At 40.9% G+C, this 22,302-nt stretch overlaps 3 protein-coding genes across 6 annotated transcripts in view; all 3 read left to right on the top strand.

Moving 5' to 3' along the window:
- Positions 1 to 10,268, top strand: part of lrriq1 (leucine-rich repeats and IQ motif containing 1) — a 50,571-nt gene extending 40,303 nt beyond the window's left edge. For 2 of the 3 annotated variants that reach the window (XM_061823332.1, XM_061823330.1), the window contains 4 exons: positions 3,748 to 3,838; positions 5,137 to 5,200; positions 5,283 to 5,379; positions 8,669 to 10,268. In XM_061823332.1, coding sequence (XP_061679316.1) covers positions 3,748 to 3,838; positions 5,137 to 5,200; positions 5,283 to 5,379; positions 8,669 to 8,781 — 365 coding nt within the window. In that variant the 3' untranslated portion in view covers positions 8,782 to 10,268. The remainder of the gene's footprint in view (positions 1 to 3,747; positions 3,839 to 5,136; positions 5,201 to 5,282; positions 5,380 to 8,668) is intronic. The other variant, XM_061823331.1, reaches the window with a different exon arrangement.
- Positions 10,269 to 10,402: 134 nt separating this feature from the next.
- alx1 (ALX homeobox 1) lies at positions 10,403 to 19,655 on the top strand. Its single transcript, XM_061823686.1, has 4 exons — positions 10,403 to 14,121; positions 14,297 to 14,553; positions 16,403 to 16,531; positions 17,600 to 19,655. The coding sequence occupies exons 1-4, from the start codon at positions 13,929 to 13,931 to the stop codon at positions 17,948 to 17,950; spliced, it is 930 nt and encodes a 309-aa protein (XP_061679670.1). The 5' UTR covers positions 10,403 to 13,928; the 3' UTR covers positions 17,951 to 19,655.
- A 35-nt stretch (positions 19,656 to 19,690) lies between these two features.
- nts (neurotensin) overlaps positions 19,691 to 22,302 on the top strand; it is a 44,875-nt gene continuing 42,263 nt past the window's right edge. For both annotated transcript variants that reach the window (XM_061823163.1, XM_061823161.1), the window contains exon 1: positions 19,691 to 19,923. The gene's annotated coding sequence lies outside the window, so the exon portion shown is untranslated. The remainder of the gene's footprint in view (positions 19,924 to 22,302) is intronic.

The following is a 22,302-nucleotide window of genomic DNA, read 5'->3' as shown; positions in this document are numbered from 1 at the left end:
ATACCTGTAATTGAGTAAATAAGTACCCACCTTTGCTATTTGTGGAAATAGGGTATTCTGTGTATCATAAAACAGTATCATAAATAATTGGTGGTAGAGTGGGGTATTATGGTCATATATTACAGTAGATTTCCAATTTATGATCTAGCTGGCTCAAAAATAGGTACTTGTTGGGAGATTTATTGACGCCACCCCTGCAGCCACCCCTACCAAGATCGAGGGCGGGGGTAAGCGTGTCATTTCTTGAGCTCTTGTTTGCTGCAGGCCACCCTCTGTTCCTCCTCCTAACCTTCTGATATTTGGTCTTCTCCTCAGCGAAGAGACGAGCTCGGTTAATGCGCTTAAGAGCCCCTCTTAACAAGCGTGACTCCTAACCCCCCCCTCAGCCCCCCCCCACCCCCAGCCCCCTTCCCTACCCCCGCCTGATATCCTGCAGGAGTACTGGAGGGGGTCTCAGGAGGTTTGGAGCTGGGGGTGCTGGTGGTTTGTCTCCATGCTACTGCCTTGTTCAATATTTTTTCTCTGCTGGGCAAAGGAGAGACTTTATCAACCCCATCCCTAATTTTAACCCCCAATTTTATCAATGGCAATGGCTGGAAAGAGCAAAAAAAATGACAAATCGCCAACCTAACCCTTGATTCTGACCCTTTTTGTGTGGTTTCAAAAGCACTTATTGGGATTGAATGGATATTATTAAATACCTACATTTTTCAAATATCTTATAGTCTTAATTAACTTTTTATAATGGGAGACAAATAGAGCCCAGGGAACCCAACTTTCTTGACCCCCCCCCCCCAACAGCTCGCATTATTTTATTTTTTTTATCTTTTATTCTTGCTGTTATTCTATCTATTCCATTTCTATCAAAAACAATATATCTTTCCAAATTATTTTTATATATATGGTTCCCTCATTGTGTTAAGAACTTTAAAAGTATATAATTTTTAATTGGAATTATTTTAGATATCAAACCTTACTTTTGTCCTTGCGTGCCCATGGCACCATTAGTACACTTCTTGGGTACTATGTTTTGTACCTAATGGAGCATAATCTCACTCACCCTAAACCTTGACTCTAGCCCTCAATCCCGCCCCCCTATTTGTAACCCTCCAACCCAAATCCCCAGGACCCTACCATAATCCCATAATACTTAAATCTCCCTCTAACTCATACCCTTAGCACCTAATGCTAGACCAAAAGCCCAAATCCTAAACCCTTGACTTGAACCCCCAAACCTTTAATCCTAACCACTCAACCCAAATTTGTACCCCACATCCTTTCCTACCCAACACCCAACCTTAATTCTAACAATGTCGCTTTAATACCTCAAACAGAACACGCTAATCCTAGTTCAGTACGTTAACCCTCAATCGTGACTCTAAAAGCATCTGCCTGACTTGAACAACTAATTCTAACACACAAATTTTCTCCATTGTGGGACTAATAAAACTTATTTTAGTAACGCTAACCGACAACCCCAACCCTAACCTCCAATAGAACGCCCTTACTGCAAGTGTTAATTCTGTCACTCAATGGCTCTCTATAATTTACCGTAAATCCAGCAATGATTTGCTTCCGCTTTAGTGCATAAAATTCCCACTACATCAATTTTAATAAGGTTTAACTGTGAAAATCCAAATATCTAATTGAAACTTTATTCACTGCAGCGGAAAGTTAGTCCCAACGGCTGGATTTTCCGGAATGGGAAGCACGAGCATCCATTTCCAGGCCCGCTTGCGCACCCCCGAGGGGGAACATCCATCACTTGACACTTTTAGTGGTCCTCGGCAATTAACCCATTAAAAACTGCAGCACTTTCCCTCGCTGGGGTGCAGCAAAAGTGAGCAATAAACACGTCATTAGTTCCAGCGACGGCCCTGTCGCAATCCATTATTAGCCCACACCCGTCTTCGGCTGCCCTACTGTCACCACAATGCAAATGTTTACTCTGAATTACGGCCTTATTACGCGATTTCAACACGCCTTGTAAATCAGACGATTTCTCCCTCGCTCCAGAAAGCTGTCGGATTGCAGAACCACAACAGTCGGGGAGAGAGTCGCGCGTCTTTCAGCAAGTAGGAATCTGTGATAACAAACATACAAATCTCTTTAAGCTGAAAGTAAATAGACCAGCTGCTTTGACTACACGAGTTTCTCATATGAGAAGGTCTGTAGCGATTTTTTTTTTTTACTGTGACAAATGCTTTGTTGGGGCTCAAGCACACTGATGTGAAGGCCCTCTAGCTTTTTGGGGAAAAAAAAAATCTTGTTTAATTCTTGGGCCAAACAAATGATCACTTTCAGGGTTCATCCCACACACACACACAAACTAACACCCTTTGTGAAAATGTATATTTTGTATGTCTATCATGAATAGACCTGCAGAAAAAAAAAGACCTCCCCAAAAAGACAGAATGAATCTTCAAAAAGTATTTTAGTTTAAGCAAACATTTGATCAAGTTACTCCAAAGAAGCCCAAGAAAATTTGTGCAATTGATATCAAATTTAAAGATGTATTCTTGACAGATGGACGCCGCTTAATTGGTTGGGCGGGGGACGGAAATTGCATTTGCATTTTTCTTCTAGCGGTCTTTCAAATACGAACTTGTTGTAGAAAATTTGTGACCCTCCAGCACGAACCCAATTGTGATTGGAACTAGAGCACTGACTATGCGAAAAAGATCGATTTTCAGAAGATTAAATACAGGATCAGAAGACTTTGGGTTCTTTTTAAAGTGGAGGTCATTATACATATGAATCAATAAGGGGCCGAGATAAAGTCCGTCGTAGTGTAGATAAAACATCATTGTTCCGAGGTTAACATTGAAACACCGCTTCTGGTCTTTAAACGGAAATACTGTATCGTCTGTTACCCCAGTAACACAATCCATAATATTGGAAAGCATTTTTAATTTTTCAGAAAATGTTTACACCTGTACTGTACCTCAAAAATCGAAATCCTCTATATTGACCAAGTGTGTAAAAAAACAAGAAAGGAATTACCATAATTCCCGGCCTACAGAGCGCGCATAGTTACAAGCCTCACCGAGTACATTTGTAAAGGAAATACCATTTGGTACATACATATGCCACACCTGTGTAAAAGCCGCAAGTGCCCACATTGAAACCCACATTGAAACAGCAGATACTTACAAAGAAAGACGGTACACAAAAAGACTTTAACGCTAGTGCTAACGCTAACACTAACAGGGCCGAAAAATAAAACTTACTGGTAAATATCACTGAGACACGCCAGTAACACAGCAGCAACACACTTCCACAGCGCTACCGGGAAAAGTCACTTCCTCGGCACATATATTCCGCCGGTCTCGTACTCTTACCTTTTCCGCTCAACCGCCCCCTTGCGGCCATTAGGAAAAAATGCACAAATCAGCCGCATCACCGCATAAACCGCAGGGTTGAAAGCGTGTGAAAAAAGTCGCAGCTTGTAGGTCGGAAGTTACGGTAGTCTCCCGGTAGTCTGAGCCGCTCTACAACAGATAGCCACTTTGACAAAATATCATTTTAGGACACAAAAACACACTAGGGTGAGTCATTGAGCAATGTAATGTTGAACTTGAAAAAAAAATACCCCCTCAAGTCCTTTTTCCCTTCTAGTAGGCTTTTACACCACTTAGTAGTAGGCTTTCAATTTTGTTTGCTCCTATTGTCAAAATGAGTTTTGTTTGATACAAATCTCAAAACAAGTCACCCGTGTAACTTATTGACGTTTTGCACCGACCGCAGTTGACCAGGTGGAGGCGGGCCCAGGGCGAGCAAGGTGGGAACAGACTCAAAAGTGGCTCCAAAACTACAAGACTGTGAAACGCTCAGAAAGGTGAGCAGCAGCTCTTTCAGTGTAGGATGATGTTGTCTTGCTTTGTATTTTAATATCGACAGGCTTCTTGCTCTGACATAAAAGATCAATCCCTCAAGCGAAAATAAATGCAGTATTTCTGTAATAAAAATAAACGGAACACACGACTGTACAGTACACAAGGTGCAGTTAATATTGAGTGTCTATCGGGTCTAATTTACTGAGATTATGGGCGCTAAATATTGTGTTTGCTCACTCTAACAGGGTGTGCATACTGTTGGCAATAACTGCAAAAGTAGTGGAGACTGCACTATTATTTCAAAAGGACTTTTGTGGGTTTTTACTATGAAAAATTTAGGACGCCGCCGCAAGTGCAAAATGCAATGATGAAATTCTGTTAGCGGAAGAAAAACAAATGGTTACAGGGAGAAAAAAAATGTTCACTGCAATAACTTTGGCCATGCCAACAACAATGTTTTGTTTAAATTGTCCCAAGTACATGGAAATTGGATGTATGTGCCCATTCAGTGAGGTATTGCGTTTAAAATTGAAGAACTGCGCACCCGAAGAACTGCTCTGGGAGAGGCTAGCGCCACGGCTCCAAGTCTATCTATCTATCTATCTATCTATCTATCTATCTATCTATCTATCTATCTATCTATCTATCTATCTATCTATCTATCTATCTATCTATCTATCTATCATCGAGACAGAGAGATGGCTACATCGATAGATTAGACCGGGGGTGTCAAACTCGTTTTTATCGCGGGCCAGATTTTACTTATGGTTCCCCTCTGAGGGCCATTATGACTGCGAAACCATAAAAACCTTTAACTGCCTCATCAAATTTACACATGGAATTTATGAACTCATTTTGTAATCAGAAATCGAGAGTAACGGGTTTTTAAACTATTGTTGTTTGATAACATAAAAATGCTTTTAATATCTAAACTTTATCATTTATGATATGACGATTTGAAAATTTGGTGCAGATTTGAACAAAAATCATGAAAGTTGATTGGTGTGATTTGCCTTTGCGGGCCACATAAATTCATGCGGCGGGCCAGATCTGGCCCCGGGGCCTTGAGTTTGACACCCGTGGATTAGACTGACAAAAATACTTGTCTTTCCTGTGAGGGGAAAAAAATATATATTTTTTTATATTTATAATCCTTTCTGTTCTAATTTTAAAATCATTTCAACTTAGAAGTTTGCACCTGCTGTGTTTCAAGGCTAGTTGTTAAGATGCAGTCACATATATATATATATGTGTATATATACATATATATATATATATGTTTCCATATGTTCATCTTCAGCGAACATTTCTTGCCGGACATTTCCAGCGACGCAGTTTGTGGTGGACGACGACGACAACGTGTGGTGAGTAAGACGCAACACACGCGTGCGATGCCTCCTTTGCTAACAAATGAAAAAAAAATAAAGTTGATTGTTTTGTGTGTAGCCTGGAGCAGAACGTGCGGAACATCGCACAAATGGAGTTTGGGCCTGCATCGGTTTACCTGCTCAAGGAAGCAACAGAAACGCTCAAGGATTTCCAAGTGAGTCGGGTCACAGCTATTTCACACAAACACAAGACTTCACTGTTGGTGGTTTGCGAGCCAGAATCCATTCCCGCACAACTGTTTGTCCAACGAAGACCAAAAGTAAAACCGCATTCCCTCTTAAGGTTGAGGAACTTGATAGTTCTGGAAGTAAAAGGTCCTACTGAGACCATGCCCCAAAGGTTCCTGAACCTTGTAAGAGTGCTAGAATTTTCGTTTGGCCCGGATGCATTGAGGGCTGCATTGTTGGAAATAACTGATGAACCCGGGGTGTAACTTCATTATGTTAAAACTTAAGTTACAGGATTTTTTTTTTCTTGGTAATTGTAGTTCCTGGAATTTTAAAGGTCGAGGTCGAGTTATCAGTACGACGGAACAGTGGGTCAGCTGGTAAAACGTTGACCTCACAGTTCTGAGGACACAGGTTCGATCCCAGCCCCGCCTGTGTGGAGTTTGCATGTTCTCCCCCTCGTGCCTGTGCGGGTTTTCTCTGGGCACTCCGGTTTCCTCCCACGTCCCAAAAAACATGCAACATTAATTGGACAATCTAAATTGCCCCTAGGTGAGTGTGGTTCGATGTGCTGTGCGATTGGCTGGCAACCAGTTCAGGGTGTACCACGCCTCTTGGCCGTTGACAGCTGGGATAGGCTCCAGCACTCCCCGTGACCCTTGTGAGGATAAGTGCAGTATCAGTACCTTTTGCATAAGTAGACGTCCATTGGGATGTGTTTACTGCTCCAGTGACCCCAACCCATGTTCCCGAACATTTTGGCAGTACTTTTTTTCATCAGGAATTACTTTGAAAGTTAAAAATAAAATAAAAATTAAGGATCTCAAAATCGTCAGTTTGTTTTTCATTTGAAGTTTACAGCTACATATTTTCAGTTAGTTTTGGGTACTCGTATTCCTGGAATTGTCTTCCTATTCCACACAGTTTGTACAACTTTTAGTTGGTTTAGTTATCAAATCAGATATGTTTCGAGCTCCAGACTGCGCACCAAAGTGCTCGTGAACCGTTTGAGAGGACAAGGATCTTCTTTCATCAAAGACGAATTATCCCGAAATTAAATTTGGATCATGAGGGCTCCGTAATTAAAAGAACTCAAGGATGCGGTGGCCACTTTTTTTTTTTCTTCACCTTTTTTCTTCATAAATCACAAAGCTTTCTTACAAACTATCAGGACTTTTTATGTTTCGGCATTTGTGTTTCCTGGAACCAAAATGACCTGCATCCGGTTTGCACACGAGTAATCAGCCAATTGGATGCGTTTAGTGCCGAGAAGCCCGCTCCAGAGGTTCCGGAACCATTTTGAGAGAACGTTAATGATTCAAAGTATACTAATCCCTTCTATATCTTTCAAGGAAGTGTAGCCCCTATCTCAGCATTTTTTCGTCGATGAAAAAGTTAATGCTTTTACTCTCTGGTGCTAACCCACAAATGGTCGCATTCGTGAAATACAAAAATGAACTGTCGGCCCATCCAAACTCACAATGGACCTTTCCGACGGCGATCTTTAGCTCCGCCCCCTTAGCCATGTCCCACAAGCTTCCAAAATGGCGATTGAACAGAACTTGTTTGAAGTCGATTCTCTATCACGTATTCCAGATATTATTGGGGTATATTTTTTACCAAATGCGTCGGACTTGTCCAAGAGAGTTCTACAGAGAGGTCTGAACTATTTCACGCAAGGATATGTACACGGAATTAAGGTTTTGGATGGAGCAGGGACACAGTGTCAGTGTTACAGTGAAACTGGCGATCGATGCAAAAAAAGTTCGACGCCTCACAAACTTCACATTGAAATCCAACAGGATAAAATTGTGGAATCGTACTGCGCATGTAAAGCAGGGTGAGTAATTTTTACTTGGAAAGATCACAAATAATATCATTGTAGTCCTTATAAGTGAGTGGGTGTATTCATGTGACTTGGCTTGTAATGGATCCCAGCGCTCTGTCTTAAAAGTCAGATATGATACAAATAGGCAAATAGACATTTCTCTTGCATGAAATGGCATGTTTATGTATCACTAGCCCGACTCTTCGGCATAAAACATGACACACTTCATTCAGCAGGTCAGTGATACACTAACAAAGTGAAAGATGTTGTTCTCCTGCAATGTATAAAGCACTGATAATAATTCAATCAAACTCAGAGAAGATACTTCTCCCTCACTTACCTTCGAACATACAGCCTTGTGTTTGTTGATGTTGTCCTCATTTAGTTGTACGTGCGTCTCTTCCGCAAGCTTTAATCCATCGTAGACACTTGGTCAACTGTGTTTTAGGCCTTCGAAAATGAATCAACCGGGCCCTTTGTAACCTAGTAAGATATCTTTCATCAGAATTGCGCATCTGAGGACCATTTTCTTCGTAACCTTAACTTTTCCAAGCGCACGCTACTGACAACCAGCATTGCTTGTGGGACAACATGGCGGCAGGGGCGTGTCAAGCCAGGGGTTAAGGCAATTTGGCTGTCTCATTGGCTATTATTGTACGAGTGATTGACAGGTCGGAAAGGTCCTTAGTCCACCAATAGTTCATAGTACCTGGGTAAATGTACCTGTACATGAAAAGTTCCCTGCTCAGACTTGCAGGAATGGTTGATTGGCCCAGGCAAAGGGGGTCGAGAGAGGGCCCACGAGGTCAGTCGCGGGACACGATGTTTCTCCTCTGGCAGGAAATGGGTAAAAAATAAATAAAGAAAGAAAGAAAGAAAGAAAGGTGGAGGATGACTGGGCCTTGTGTGAAAGTCCGAGGGGGCTGACAAAGATGCCAGTGAGGGGCAGATGAGCACATGAAAGCGTCGCAGGAAGGCAGCTGAAGGAGAGCCCTGTCCTGTCGTGACCCCCCCCCCCTCCTTCCCCCCAACACTTTAACGAGGTCTAATTGGATTGTGATGATGATTTCAAAATGATTTCCACGAGGTGCGCCAGCCCAGATGAAGAAGAGCGCCTTGTCCTCCCGGCGTCGCAGTCACGCTTGCGAGGACAGGACGGGACACTCAGGACAGGGTGCATGCTGAATTATGAAAATGTGTGCTAAATGATTTGAATAACCTTTGTGATGGTTAAAAACTCATCAGAACACAAGACCACCATGTTTGAGTATTGATTTAATGCAGTCACACCCCGGATTGGGCGGAATTGCCTTAAAAATTGCTTTTTTTTTTTTTTTTTTTTTTCCCACAAAAATCGATCAATAATCACATCCCAGTAGGTCTCAAGTTCATATCCGGTGCCTTGTCAATCATATTCTTTTCTTTCCTCGATGTTTTTTCCCCACCAGAACAAGATGCTCCTACTCCGCAGGAGACGGAGCGCATCTCCTTCCGGGGTGAGCCATTGCGTCGTAGTGGCGGATGGGGTGGAGGGAAGAAGAGAGACAAAGTAAAACGCTGATGCATGTCTTGTTCAAGGATAAAAAAAAAAAAATGAGAGAATGAGAGAAAGAGAGAGATGCAATAGAACCTCGCTGCTGGACTGTGTAGTCGCATTAAGGATATTCTATCCTGCAGCCCAAACACTTTCAGGTGCTTCCTTTGAGCATTGCGGCCTAAAGAAACACTTTTAATGCATAACGCAGTTTGTATCATGACGGTTGCCAGTTCATCTTTCTTAAGCTTGGATGAAGTCCAGTTTTGGAAGTCCAAATCCTGATGTGTTTCCTTGTCACGTCCAAGCGCTCTTCTGTAGCCCCGGTTAGCCGCCTCGTTGCAATTCTCTCGAAGAGTCGGCTGGGGAAGAGCCAATAAATCCCAAGTGTCCAACTCAAGGCCCGGGGGCCAGATCCGGCCCGCTATATGATTTTATGTGGCCCGCGAAGGCAAATTACGAATATGAACTTCCATTATTTTTGTTAAAATCTGTACCAAAATATCAAATTGTCATATCATGAACAATCATGTTGCGCTATCGCAAGCATTATTCTGTACCCAAGCGTCAGCGATACTTTAAAAACACATCAACCTTGATTTCTAATTCGAAAGCTAGCTCATAAATTTCACATGTAAATATTATGGGGGCGAAAGATTTTCATGGTTTCAGTCATAACGGCCCTCTGCGGGAAAACTTAACTACAATGTGGCCCATGACAAAAAATGAGTTTGACACCCCTGCAAGAAATAGTGATATCAATGGATAGATAATAAATAGATGATGGGGAGTTTTGAGTTGTCGAGGTAATCAAACTTTGCTGCTACGCCGCGGCAACGCGCAATGACAAAAGCGTAAACATTTAGCATCTCGCGACTGTCGAGTACAGTGGACCTCGCTAGTACCGGTTGGCGTTATTCTTTCATTGAAAGCAAAAAACAAAAAAGGTTTGATTAAGCGAGAATAACCTACCAATAAGTGATTTTGCGGTTGGATTAAACCACGGGTGCCAAAGTACAAGTATGTGGGGGGTTCACTGGATTACTGACTTTAATTTGGCAGAACCAAGATGGAAGTTCGTCTTTTGAGGACACTTGAGAATGACCCTGAAATGCCCCCGTCAATCCAAAATAGCGAGCTTCCCTTTGTCTTTTCAACTTGACTTCCTGAAACATTTTTGTAGGCTTAATCATGACAGGCATGCGCACCAAATTTTCCGTTGCTAAGCGAATCTGGCTTCAGGGACTGAATTCCCCCCCAACCCCCAATTCTGCTTTGTACCACTGAACCAGTTGTGACTCATCAAACTTTGCCACCATGCTCCGCCCACAAGCAGTGAGGAAAAATCGAATGTTGTTTGATTTAGTTTGCCCATCTTCAAATTTGGTCGCAAGGGGAGTACAGTGGTGCCTCAGTTCTTGACCACAATCTGTTCCAGAAGCCCGGTTGAAAAGTGAAACGTTCGAAAACCAAGGCGCGTTTTCCCATTACAATGATTGGAAAATGAAATAATGGGTGCCAAACCTAAAAAATAGTTTTTTTTTAAACATTTTTTTTCGCTTTTCATGATAATAAACTGCATAGTAGAAATACATGTATAGTTTGAATATTTTATAAAATTAAATAATTTTAGAAATATATTTATTTTTTGCTTAAAATGTATGCTTTAGCCTAGTAGAGTATGCTAGGCTGGGAGTGCATTGCCGTATCTGTAGCTACTCGGCCCCCAGCCTTGTAAACCTTTTTTTTTTAATTGACAAAAGTGCAGAATAACTTTAAACAAGCAATAAAATTGGGGGGGGGGGGGAACAAATTATTTGCACAGAAAATACGTAATATACAAAAAAATTAACTTGCAACTAGAGGTAGGGTTAATAGAACAAAAGAAAAAAGCAATGCAAAAAACTGTTTCAAATGTCTTCGGGGGCGGGGGGTGACTCGCCCCTTTTTCACAAAGAAAGAATCGAATGTAGACTGTTTCTGCCGTCTTTTGAGCACCTTCCTGAAGTGGCTCATAACAACGTCATTAAAATTTTGCAGTACTCTGCAACATTCTGGTTTTTTAGGGTGATGGAGTTAGACAAAATTATGGATGTCGTTCCATTTAGCACAGAAAGAAAGAAGCAACTTTTCGACTTCCTCCAAGATCTGTGGCCTCTGCTTGGTCACCACGGTTGCTCCTTTCACAACATCCCTTGCTTCGAGGGCATCCTCGTGTTTCAGAATGGCGCCGATCGTCGATTTTGCCACGCCATACTTCTTCGATAGCTCAGAAACATGCACACCAGATTTGGCTATCAAATCCTTTTTGAAGTCAACAGTTTTATGCACCACTTTCCTTTTTTTAGCACCAGCAGTTCCACTTGCCTTCTTTGGAGCCACGATCGGGGGTTAAATATTGCTCAATTGGAAGAAAAAAAGTCACGACAGGATTGGGAAATGTCCGCGAGCAGAAGAGTGTGTGGGTCAGTTGGTTGCGTCGTGCGCGTTACGTCGTTTCCGTTTTTTTAGGGGCTATGTTCGAAAGCACAATAACAAATCGTCGTGGGTCAGCTGGTCGGGGCGTTCGAATACCGATTTTCGTCCGAAAACCAAAGCAAAAAAAAATCTTAAAATTTTTGTTCGAAAACCGAGGTACCACTGTAACTCACTAGAGTTCGATTTTGAAAAGGAATGGTGGAAATAACGCGTTCACGCAAAGATTACAATGGCCCATTGTAAGCCATTTTGGAAAATAGAAATGCTATTATTTGAGTTTAAAGCGGCCATTTTAGTGTCATCCTTGAGATTTTGTCCAACTGCTATCAAATTTGGAGCACAAATATCACAAAAACTGATGGGACTTTTGGTCACGGCATGCGGGAGGAGCACAGGGGGCAAATTTCGTGACTCGCCATAAAACTGGAAGCTCTTAACACCTCAACTCCACAGCCCCTGACAAATTATTGCACTTTTTTTGTGATCCTTTGCTGATTAGCATCTTTATTATTTAAATGAACAGCACATATAACACTGAATAAAACTGCCACTGAACGAGATTCCAAAACGGACGTTTCTTTTTTTCTCGCTGCCGTCGGGAAAAGCGAACTTGTCGAGGAATGCGCCACAGCGAAAAAACTGGAGAAACCCGAACCCGCGTTGAGGGAATAACATGGCGCGAGCAGAAACCGTGGGTAAAACGTCCCAGCTAATTGGTGCCTCGAATAAGGGCTGCAGGATGTTTTTCTACAAATTGAATTTAAAAAAGAATGTTAGCCAAGTGCTGTCCTGACTCCACTTGCGTGAAGAGCTAGTGTCAGGTATTTTTTATTTTTTTTTACATTGAGCTCTCTTTAAATGAACATTATACATGAGTCTAAAATATACATGAGTTTAAAAAAAAAATATATATATATACATATATAATATCGCTCTATATTATAATATCTTTTTTGATGCCAAAAGAAGTTAGAAGTTCTTTTGACTATTGGGAAAAACTGGTCATGTGTAGTGGACTGCATCTTTTGATGATAGAAATTTAAATTGAATTAAAGTCCAAATTGGTGTCAGCTAATTTGCAGACACTTTTTTTATCTCATTGTAAACAAAATTGCAAATTTCACCAGCGAATAAAAACGTGAAATTGTTTTTGCCAGAGACAATTTAAAAAAAGACTGGGCGGCATGTGTTAATATTTTGCTAATATATGTATCGCGAACGAAAATATGATAAAATAGTGAGTTTTTTCGCGTTCAAAATAAGATCAAATCGTGAGCATGCTTTTAACATGTAAAAATCAAGAAATTGATATGTCATAATTGAGCTTTCTGATAGTTTACAGATGATATTACGATACGACAATATCTGGAAGAAAACATTAATGATTCATCATAAATACCAATACAGTACTCATGCATATTTAGCATCACTAGCAATTTACAAAACATTTTCGCATTTTATTTTTATTTTTGTGGGTGAGTTTCACTGTTTACTTGCTCCATATTTGTCAACGTTAACTAGTATTTTATTGTTTTTACATAATATTAATTGAGGCAGCTCACCACTTTTTAAAAAGTACATTTTATTTATGTAGCTTCTTACAGAAAGGACTCACAAATACATCGCAAATGTGCAGTTAGAAATCAAAAGTAAGTGGTTTGCATTTTTATATTAAACATAACTTGGCACTAAACATTCTTGTTGCGCCTTCTCTGTTAAAATTAATACAGACAGACCATATTTTTTATATTTTTAACCAAAATCCACCAAAAGCCCAAGCGAACTTTTCACATTTGCCTCAGCGTGATGCAGCTGCCACACTCGCTCTCCTGAGCAGTCCAAAAAGACCCCAACACCAAACCGCCCCCCCCACCAGAAAGACCATTGCCATGGCAACACATAAACTGTCGTAAGAGAATTAATTAGAAAAGCGATGTCACTGACATACATTTTCACAAATTATAAATGACAGCTTTCATTCAGAAAAACTAAACTGTGAAAAAAAAAAACGTTTAAACATTCAAAACTTAAAAAAATGTTAAGACATATAAATAAACAAGTGTTATTTTCTATATTAAGTACATCCGCGGTGTTTTAAAAATATTTGTGTCCATCCAGCTGTGGGCATACTACTTGCTTAGATCAGTTTACAGCTCATCTCAAAATTGTATACGAATATTTTTTGTTGTTGCAATTTGGCCAATTAGAGAAATGATAAAGGTATCTGCAATATGTCATTGGAGATGTTTATGCACACACTGACTGCCCGAATCATATTTTATAGCGCATTATATATTTTAGTTACGACAACTGCAGGAACATTGAGGAGATGCGTCACTTTAAATTTTATTTGTGTGTGTATGATGGTTTTAGAAATACTCAGATCAAATAGGAAAATATGTATTTCTACCTTAACCAAATTCACATATTGAAGGTGAAAGTTAATAAAGATTTAGAATAAAAGTCAGCATGAGTCACGTGCACGTGCAAAAAAACAAGAAATCGTGGCGTATTCGTGAGTTGGCCATTTCAGGAGCAGAGTGCGGTTCAGTTCGGTGTGGATTGGGCCGCCAGTGGGAGGAGTTGCGTGGGAGAGCAAGGATGGGGTGGAGGGTGGGGGGCGGTTGTTGATGTCTTGCTGGCGGGGGCGTCTTGGAAGACTATTTGGGGGTCTATAAAGTCGCGCCGCCGCCGCGATGACCGCGGCACTCAAGATGATGATGATGGACTTCATGGAGGACAAGTTCGGCCTGAAGAACCAGGCCATGAAGGCCGCGGACTACTTCATGGAGCCCGCTATGGAGAGCCTGGACGGCGGCGTGTACTTCGCCAAGTCTCCCCCGAAATGCGCGCAGGGCTTCGGCGAGCACCGCGCCTCGCCCCAGCACGGTAAATTCGCTTTTAGAAATTCAAATAATAATAATAATAATAATAAATCGCGTTCATTAAATGTATGCAATTAATCGATAAATGGAGTGGATTTTTTAAAAGAAAATTTTTGATGTATGCAAAACAATTTGCTCCGTCTTACTTTTTTTTTTTTTTTTTGCTCGGTGACTCCCAGCCGGCTACGGGCCGGCCAAGGCGGAGCAGCTGGCCGCCTCGGCGGCGTCGTGTTGCCGCGGCGACGAGGCGGACGAGGCGGCGGAGGACAAGGGCGACGACAAGGTGACGAGCAGCAAAAAGCGACGGCACCGGACCACCTTCAGCAGCGCGCAGCTGGACGAGCTGGAGAAAGTCTTCCAGAAGACGCACTACCCGGACGTGTACGTGCGCGAGCAGCTGGCCACCAGAACCGAGCTGACGGAGGCCCGGGTGCAGGTAAGACCGAGAATGCAATTGACAAAGTTCGGGCTCATTTAATGCGGTTGACATTTTGCACTGTAATTCAAGTACAAGATTGTTCAAATGTGCCTAAAACATGAAGCGGTGTTTGTAATGAATGTGTTCAGTTAAAACAAACAAACAAACAAAAAAAAAAACATAATTATGTTTTTGTGTGCAAGTGTAATTCAAAACAAATATACACTTGAAAAAAATCTTTCACGGTATTATAAATTGTCAATTGATTTAATGTTTGCGTGTTCCACATGTTAAACAAATAAAGTCAAACATCTCGAAATTTTCCAAACAATAATTTAAGGTTAATGTTTTTTTTTTCATGTAGTCAATTTTTTATCCCCCCCCCCCCCACGCACACGTTTTTCCATGTCTTTCCATTTATTTTTTAAAAACATTATTATTGTTTACATGTTTAACATCTAACTCAAAACCTTTTCACAATTAAGAAAACAAATATTTTTAGCTACATATTTTTCAGTGTCTCTTCAAATAAATCAGTGGTTTATTTATTATGATTAGTTTTATTGTTGGTTTTGCCATAAACAATTTAAGTTTTTACCAACATAAAAATATATACATGTACCCATTTCATTTCTTTATTTGAGGCACATTTGAGTGTAATTTAAAATAAATGTCATCAGGGGTCGCCTAATGTGAAAAAATAGATTTTAATTTTAACAACAAATCAAATTGAGTGTGCAAAGTGTCAAATAATTATCATTGTATATTATGATTTCTAATCATATGTTTGACATGTCTTCTAATTCAAAACAACTGTCGTTGAGGTTCTCCGTGCACACCGACAAATATCAGACTTTTTATCTTCAAATTTTTGCCTTTTATGTTTTCAATCAGAATTTTTTCTTATTTAAAGAAAGTGATGATAATTATCGACATATGTGGCTTTTTTTTTTCCCAAACAAAAATGTTAACTCTTCGTCAAACTGTGCCAAAAGAAATTGTTAGCTCCATATTTCCCCACTCTTACTCACTTTTTTATTTTTATTTTTGTTATTGGCATCTCATTTAATACCAAAGTAGCGAAGAAATGTGAATTTTCATTTTTGTTATTGGCATAATACTCCTATAATCCAAAAACTCAGAAGAAATTGGAACATACATATTTCCCAGTTTATCAAATGTGTCAACTCAGTACTTAATCAGTTCTTTTTATTTATTTATTGTTATTGATGAATTATTGATAATGGGTTGGAACTATTCCTATTTGCACGATTGAACGTAAGATAATTGATAACTGAGATTATTCAAGATTGACGTCACATCCCAGTTGAATTTGGCGCGTCTCAACTCGTCGATGAAGTTGATCGTGTCCTGCTGTGGTTATTGATTTTAAGAATTATCAGTACTAGTTTTAGAATCAGAAATCAAGGCAAAAAAATTTTTCAACTATTGTTGACATTTTGCAACACAAAAATGCTTTGCAATATCTCATTGCTATCATCTCAGAGTTATCATTTATGATATCACAATTTGAAACTTCATGGAAAACAAAACAAAATGCAATTTTATGTAATTTTTCAGCTCCTCTTTTTCTTTGTAATCGTTAATATTAATTGTGTTTGACTTGTATTTCCAAACAACGCTATCCAAAAAAAAAACCCTCATTAAAAAATCATAACTATAGCTAGATATTGTGAACTTGTGAATTATAAACAATTGTTGTTTTTCTTCCATCATTTTTTAGTTGACGTTTTCACGAGAAACCACACTTTCCAAACATCACGACGTATCCCATCGAGTCAATTTAATAGTAACTTTGATGCCGACTCTTCATATTTTTTTTTTGTCGTGTGTGTGTCTTCGTCAGGTTTGGTTTCAGAACCGAAGAGCCAAGTGGAGGAAGCGAGAACGTTACGGGCAAATTCAGCAAGCCAAAAGCCATTTTGCCTCCGCCTACGACTTATCGGTGCTGCCTCGCACCGACGGCTACGCGCAGGTACGCACCCCCCCCCCAAAAAAAAAAAAAGATAATAATAACAATAATTCATCCACCACGTTAGGAATCAACACTTTCCAGGATTATCCGAGTACTGTTTGCTTTAAACTGCATTACATTGCGGCTTGGAAAATGGACGGACAAAATAAATAACAAATTGTACCAACTTTATTCCCAAACTTTTATTGCTCGGTGACTGTTTTTGTCACTTTTCTCTCTTTTTGTCTCAAAAGTATTTCCCGTCAATCGATTGTTGTTGTTGTTGTACTAGAGCGGCTCCAACTACAAGAGACAAAATCTTTGTTTTTGACATACTGGGCAAAATAAAGATGATTCTGATTCTGATCATGAAGCCTTGCATTCTCGCACAAACAAAAGCCGGCACCGAAAAAATTATGAACACAGATTTTATAAGATCTAACATACATCCATCCATTTTCTTTGCCGCTTATCCTCACAAGAGTGGTGGGGAGTGCTGGAGCCTATCCCAGCTGTCAACGGACAGGAGGCGGGGTACACCCTGAAGTGGTCGCCAGCCTAACGCAGGGCACATAGACACAAACAAGCGCACTCAAAATCACACCTATGGGCAATTTAGAGTGTCCAATTAATGTTGCATGTTTTTGGGATGTGGGAGGAAACCGGAGTGTCCGGAGAAAACCCACCCAGGCACGGGGAGAACATGCAAACTCCCCACAGGGGGGTCCGGGATTGAACCCGGGGACCTCAGAACTGTGAGGCCAACGCTTTCCAGTTGCTCCACCGTGCCGCCAAGATCTAACATCACTAATTTCATACATCTATTGTTTGCATATCAGAGTCGGTCGGCCAACTCCCGAGCCAAAAGTACCTCAGCAATCAAACCCGCTTCTGGTGGTGATGGCAGAGCTCAAGTAGGGTTAGGACCAAAATGTGGGCGGGGCAAAATCAGTCAGAAACTGGGCGTCCGTATTTCCAACATGTGGGGGTCGGTGAGGTTTTTCTGTGATGGTCCGGCCCAATCGGGCTTAACATCATCAGGCGGTGTGCGGCGGCCCTTCCACTTCTGACTCCCTTTTGTCTGAACAGCTTCCAAACAACTTGTGGTCGGGCCCGCCCCCGGCCGGTTCCGTGGTGCCCCCCTGCATGCTGCCCCGAGGCTCGCCGCCCTGCGTGGCCTCCTACTCCCCGCGCTCGGCCTCCTCTGCCGCCGCCGCCGCCGCCGGGGACCACGGCCACGGCTACTTCCCCAACCAGCAGAACCAGTTCGGCCACGTCTCCCTCAACAACTTCTGCGGCGACCCGCTTCTCTCGCCGGCGGCGGCCGGCGGCCACCACGCGTTCGAGACCAAGCCCGAGTTCGAGAGACGCTCGTCCAGCATCGCCGTGCTGCGTATGAAGGCCAAGGAGCACGCCGCCAACATCTCCTGGGCCATGTGATCCCGCTTCTAGAACCAAAGAAACCGTTTGGAGGCTCAGGAGTCAGACAGAGTCCGGATAATGCACTAAAAACCGTCTGTCGCCATCTACTGGGCCGTGTGTCTTTGGACTCGTGCTCACATGCTCACCCGCTTCTAGAACCAAAGATACTGAGCAGCTTCTTGAGCCCAAAAATACTTTTGAGGCAATAAAAAGACGCTGCCCGTGTCTGGAGGTGTATGTGATACCACCTTTGGACAACAACAAGCAAATCCTGACCCACTTTTTGAGCCCAAGAAACTTTGACCCACTTCTAGAACCTAAAAACTCATTTGAGGCTCTAAAGTGAGGCCGACGCCAGATAATGCACATGAAGGCAATTGTTGTGATCTCGCGCCTGGACGTTTGGAGACAGCTGTGGGGTTTTTTTTGTTTTTGTTTTTTTTTTTTTTGCAGTCACATGCTAACTGTCCTCTAGAACCGAAGAAATTTGGACACAGTTCTGGAGCCAAAGAAGCCCTTCGTTTAGAGGTTCTGGAGTGATGTGGACTCAACGTACATGAATGCAACAAACACTCGGGCTCTCGAAACACACCTTGTGTCTCTATGGTCCCCTGCTGATCCACTTCTAGAACCAAAGAAACTCTGGCCCACTTCTAGTGCAAAAAATAATAATAATAATAATAATAATAATAATAAATTGCTCAGGAGGGACGTTTGATTAATGCAAATAAAGGCAATAAAAAACAGGCTTTTGTGATCGCAAAGTTTGGACTCACAAAATGCACTCTCATGGTCACACATGGTGACCCACTTCTAGAACCCCAAAAGACACTTTTGAGGCTCAAGAACGAGGTTTTGGCGGACTCCAGTTTATGCAAATGAAGGCATTAACAAAAAATAATAATAATAACAAATCACTTCCATGTGTTTGGAGCGATTTGGACTCAAGGCACGTGAATGCCATAAAAGATGTTGCATCTTTCAAGGCAGCTGAGATCAAAAATTTCACATATTTGGACTCGCAGAAAGTTGCCCAGAAACAAATGTTTCGGTTCTGAAATGAAAAACAACCTGCGCCCCATCTTTGGAACCCAAAACAGACAGACTGGCTGGCTTCTGGAACCAAAAGAGCGTTGACTCGCTTCTGTGAAAATAAATAATACCATCCCACTTATGAAAAAAAAACAAAACAAAACAAATGGTTCTTTCTGGAAGTAAGATTAAAAATATTATTGCGTTTGTGGTTTTATTTCTGGAACCCTGCAAAAGACTCACCAACATCTGGACCTAAACAAATGCAGACCGGCTTTGAGAACAAAAAAGAAAGGGGCTGGGGGGGGAATAAAACGGCGCTCTGCTTCTGGACCTGAAGCTAATCCACTTCTGGAACCAATGAGAAAATACATGAACAGTTCTGGAACAAAAAAAAAAAAGTGTCCCTCTTGTGTCACCCAAAAAGACTCCTGATTTTGAGACTAAAAAAAAAATCCACTGCCCTGCTTTTGGAACCGAGATAACAACTTGGAAAATAATAAGAAAATTTCTTGCTTCAAGAAAAAAAAAAAAAAACACAACAGAACAGGAACCAAAAAGACACCCAGAAAATGGAATTGGAAGCCCAAGAAAAAAACCAAAAAAACCCAAAAAGAGTTGACTTCAGCAACACAAGACAACAACAACGATTACAAAAATGTTTGTGAAACCAAGCCAAACACACACAAACACACACACACACCACACACACACACACACCACACACACACACACACACACACTCCCAAACCCATTTCTACTTGAGAAATTGTTCCACACTTATAGAACCAAATAGATGCTTGTGTTAACAATGTCCGCCCACAACTACTTCACTTTCGAACCGCCTTCAGCCACTGATATTTAAAAAAAAAAAAGACATCGAGCGGTGTGTCGATTGGTTGAAGCCACTTGGCCGCCATCTTGGTACTCCCAAATCATGCGAAGGACACGGATTACAGGTTGGATTATGACGGCGTTTTTCTCAAAATTTGGCATGTAGAATTAAAACTGGTCGTGTGAGCTTGACATTTTTTCAGTTCTGGTAACATGAATGATTTTTAATTTGACTTGGTAAGCCAAAAAAGTATAAGTGCAAAGGAAAGCCATATAACCAAGAAAAGCAAGCAAGAAACCTTGCATATTACTTCGGGCCCGATTTCCGTGACATGTTAATTTTCCCCAAAAATACGCTGTGAAGCATTGTCATCGTAACATAAGTATTTTTTTGCCATAAAAACATTAAATTTCAAGTCAATCAGTTAGCTATAGTTTTGGAAATAAGGACTTGAAATGGGAAAATACACTGTAAACGCATTGTTCATTTCAGACAGAAAATTTTAACTTGTTTCCTCGCATTTGAAAATCAAATTCAATTTGCAGAGTTCTGTATTATGAAATTCATAAAAAAAACCTCACAGAAAATGTGTTTTCTTGCTTCCCCACTGATGAAGTTTGAGAAAATATTGACATTGCTTTTTCGCAAAAAACCGTCGGCCAATAAAGGTGAAGCAGAGAGTGAACAGTGAATGACAACAACCGGAAACAAAACTTTAAGTGAATTAAGATCATCAGAAAATTAAAAAAAAAAAAAGACATTTACAAACAAACTTTAACAGTGTGAAAGTAAATCTTCCTAACTTACCTGTGGAATGTTTTCTGACAGCCACGAAACTGGCGATTAACGCACAGGTCGGCACGGTTGTTTTGGGAGTATCAATATGGGGGATGGTGAGTTCAGTTTTGGCGGCCTTTTTTTTTTTTTGGTTTGTTTTTTAAAATCAATACCTTCAGCTCATTAGCATCGCAACGCGATTGACTCTGCGGCGTCTCTTTTTTCCACTTTCCGGCCTGCTCCGAGGTTCACTTCTGTGTCAGTAGCTACAAAGAATTCTGAATGTGTGATGTTGACGTTCGTGTGCCAAAGTGAAATAAATCCCAGTCACGTCACCCCAAATGTGTCCAATCGTTACTGCGGCCAAGGAGGTTCGTGCTGTCAGAATTCGTTTGATTTTAAACGACCAAACCAATATGTTTCGGGTCAGTACACTTTGTGCCCACAAGATGGCAGCAGAGCATAGCGGTTGCTATCGTTTTGGACGTGGCCTTCAAACTTTTATACTAAGTAGCATTAAAAAAAACAAAAACTTATCCCTCCATAAACCCCAACACTAAAATATAGTCGCATTTAAAGCCCAACAAATCACCATAAAGATTACATTCCTAGAAATTATAGGTCATATTGTTAGTTGGCGTAATATGCACAGTTTGTATATTAAGAGTACTTAAATGTTGGGGGCAGGAGGATGATTCTTAAATTAATATTTATTGCACATAAATTAAATAGAAAAGTACCTAATTCGATAACGTCGTTTTAAAGGATTAAATGCAAGTGTATTGTACTAAAAAGTTGTATTTTTGAGTATTTATGCAGTGATTCTTTCTCGTACCACTAGTGGGCGCCCCTGTGTAGCAGCGGCGCTCCTCCCATGGTGATGCACTCATTATTATCATCGATATTTTATGATGTGACTTTTTGATTCAAAAGACGACTTTTGATTATTTTATAAAATATATAAAAATCAATTATCTTGGGAAAAAATGACATGATTGTATATTGTACACTTGACTAATTCACATGCACACCGTGAGACTAGTAGTAAGAAATAAGAAATTATTCATTTTGTTTGAACAAGAAACTTTTCATTTTCATCCATCCCTCTTAATTGTTAGATTATATTTACTCGTAATCAGCTTTCCTCCGATACAGTCCGACGGCGCAGTGTAATGTTACTTCATTACTGTGTAACTACATCAAGGATGTGGGCACTGATTGAGCTAACGAAATAAAACGTGCATGGTTGAAACGATCATCAAATTCGAGACAAAACCTGATATACTTGAGATTAAACTACTTTTAAACGTGCCTGCTACACTGGGTGTCGATCTGCCATGATTGCGGTACTTGTACAGTGAAGAAAAGAAGTATTTGAACACCCTGCAGTATTGCAAGTTATCCCACTTAGAAATCACGGAGGGGTCTGAAATTTTCACCGTAGGTGCATGTCCACTGTGAGAGAGATCATCTAAAAAGAAAAATCAAGAAATCACAATGTATGATTTTTTTTAACGATTTATTTGTGTGATACACCTGAAAATAAGTATTTGAACACCAGTCTATCAGCTAGAATTCTGACCCTCAAAGACCTGTTAGTCCGCCTTTTAAAAGTCCACCTCCACTCCCATGTATTATCCTGAATCAGATGCACACGTGTGAGGTCGTTAGCTGCATAAAGACACCTGTCCACCTCATTACAATCGTAACGTGGCCAAGACCAAAA

This window comes from Syngnathoides biaculeatus, chromosome 6 (assembly GCF_019802595.1).
Source record: "Syngnathoides biaculeatus isolate LvHL_M chromosome 6, ASM1980259v1, whole genome shotgun sequence".
NCBI lineage: Eukaryota > Metazoa > Chordata > Actinopteri > Syngnathiformes > Syngnathidae > Syngnathoides > Syngnathoides biaculeatus.
The sequence above is the reverse complement of the archived record's forward strand: the minus strand, read 5'-3'. Positions and strand labels throughout refer to the sequence as shown.

Bases quoted from the DNA above. Each gene is read 5' to 3' on its own strand.
- alx1 (XM_061823686.1), top strand. From the start codon at position 13,929: ATGACCGCGGCACTCAAGATGATGATGATGGACTTCATGGAGGACAAG. The intron at 14,554-16,402 runs GTAAGACCGAGA...TGTCTTCGTCAG, and splicing joins TGACGGAGGCCCGGGTGCAG to GTTTGGTTTCAGAACCGAAG. The intron at 16,532-17,599 runs GTACGCACCCCC...TTGTCTGAACAG, and splicing joins GCACCGACGGCTACGCGCAG to CTTCCAAACAACTTGTGGTC.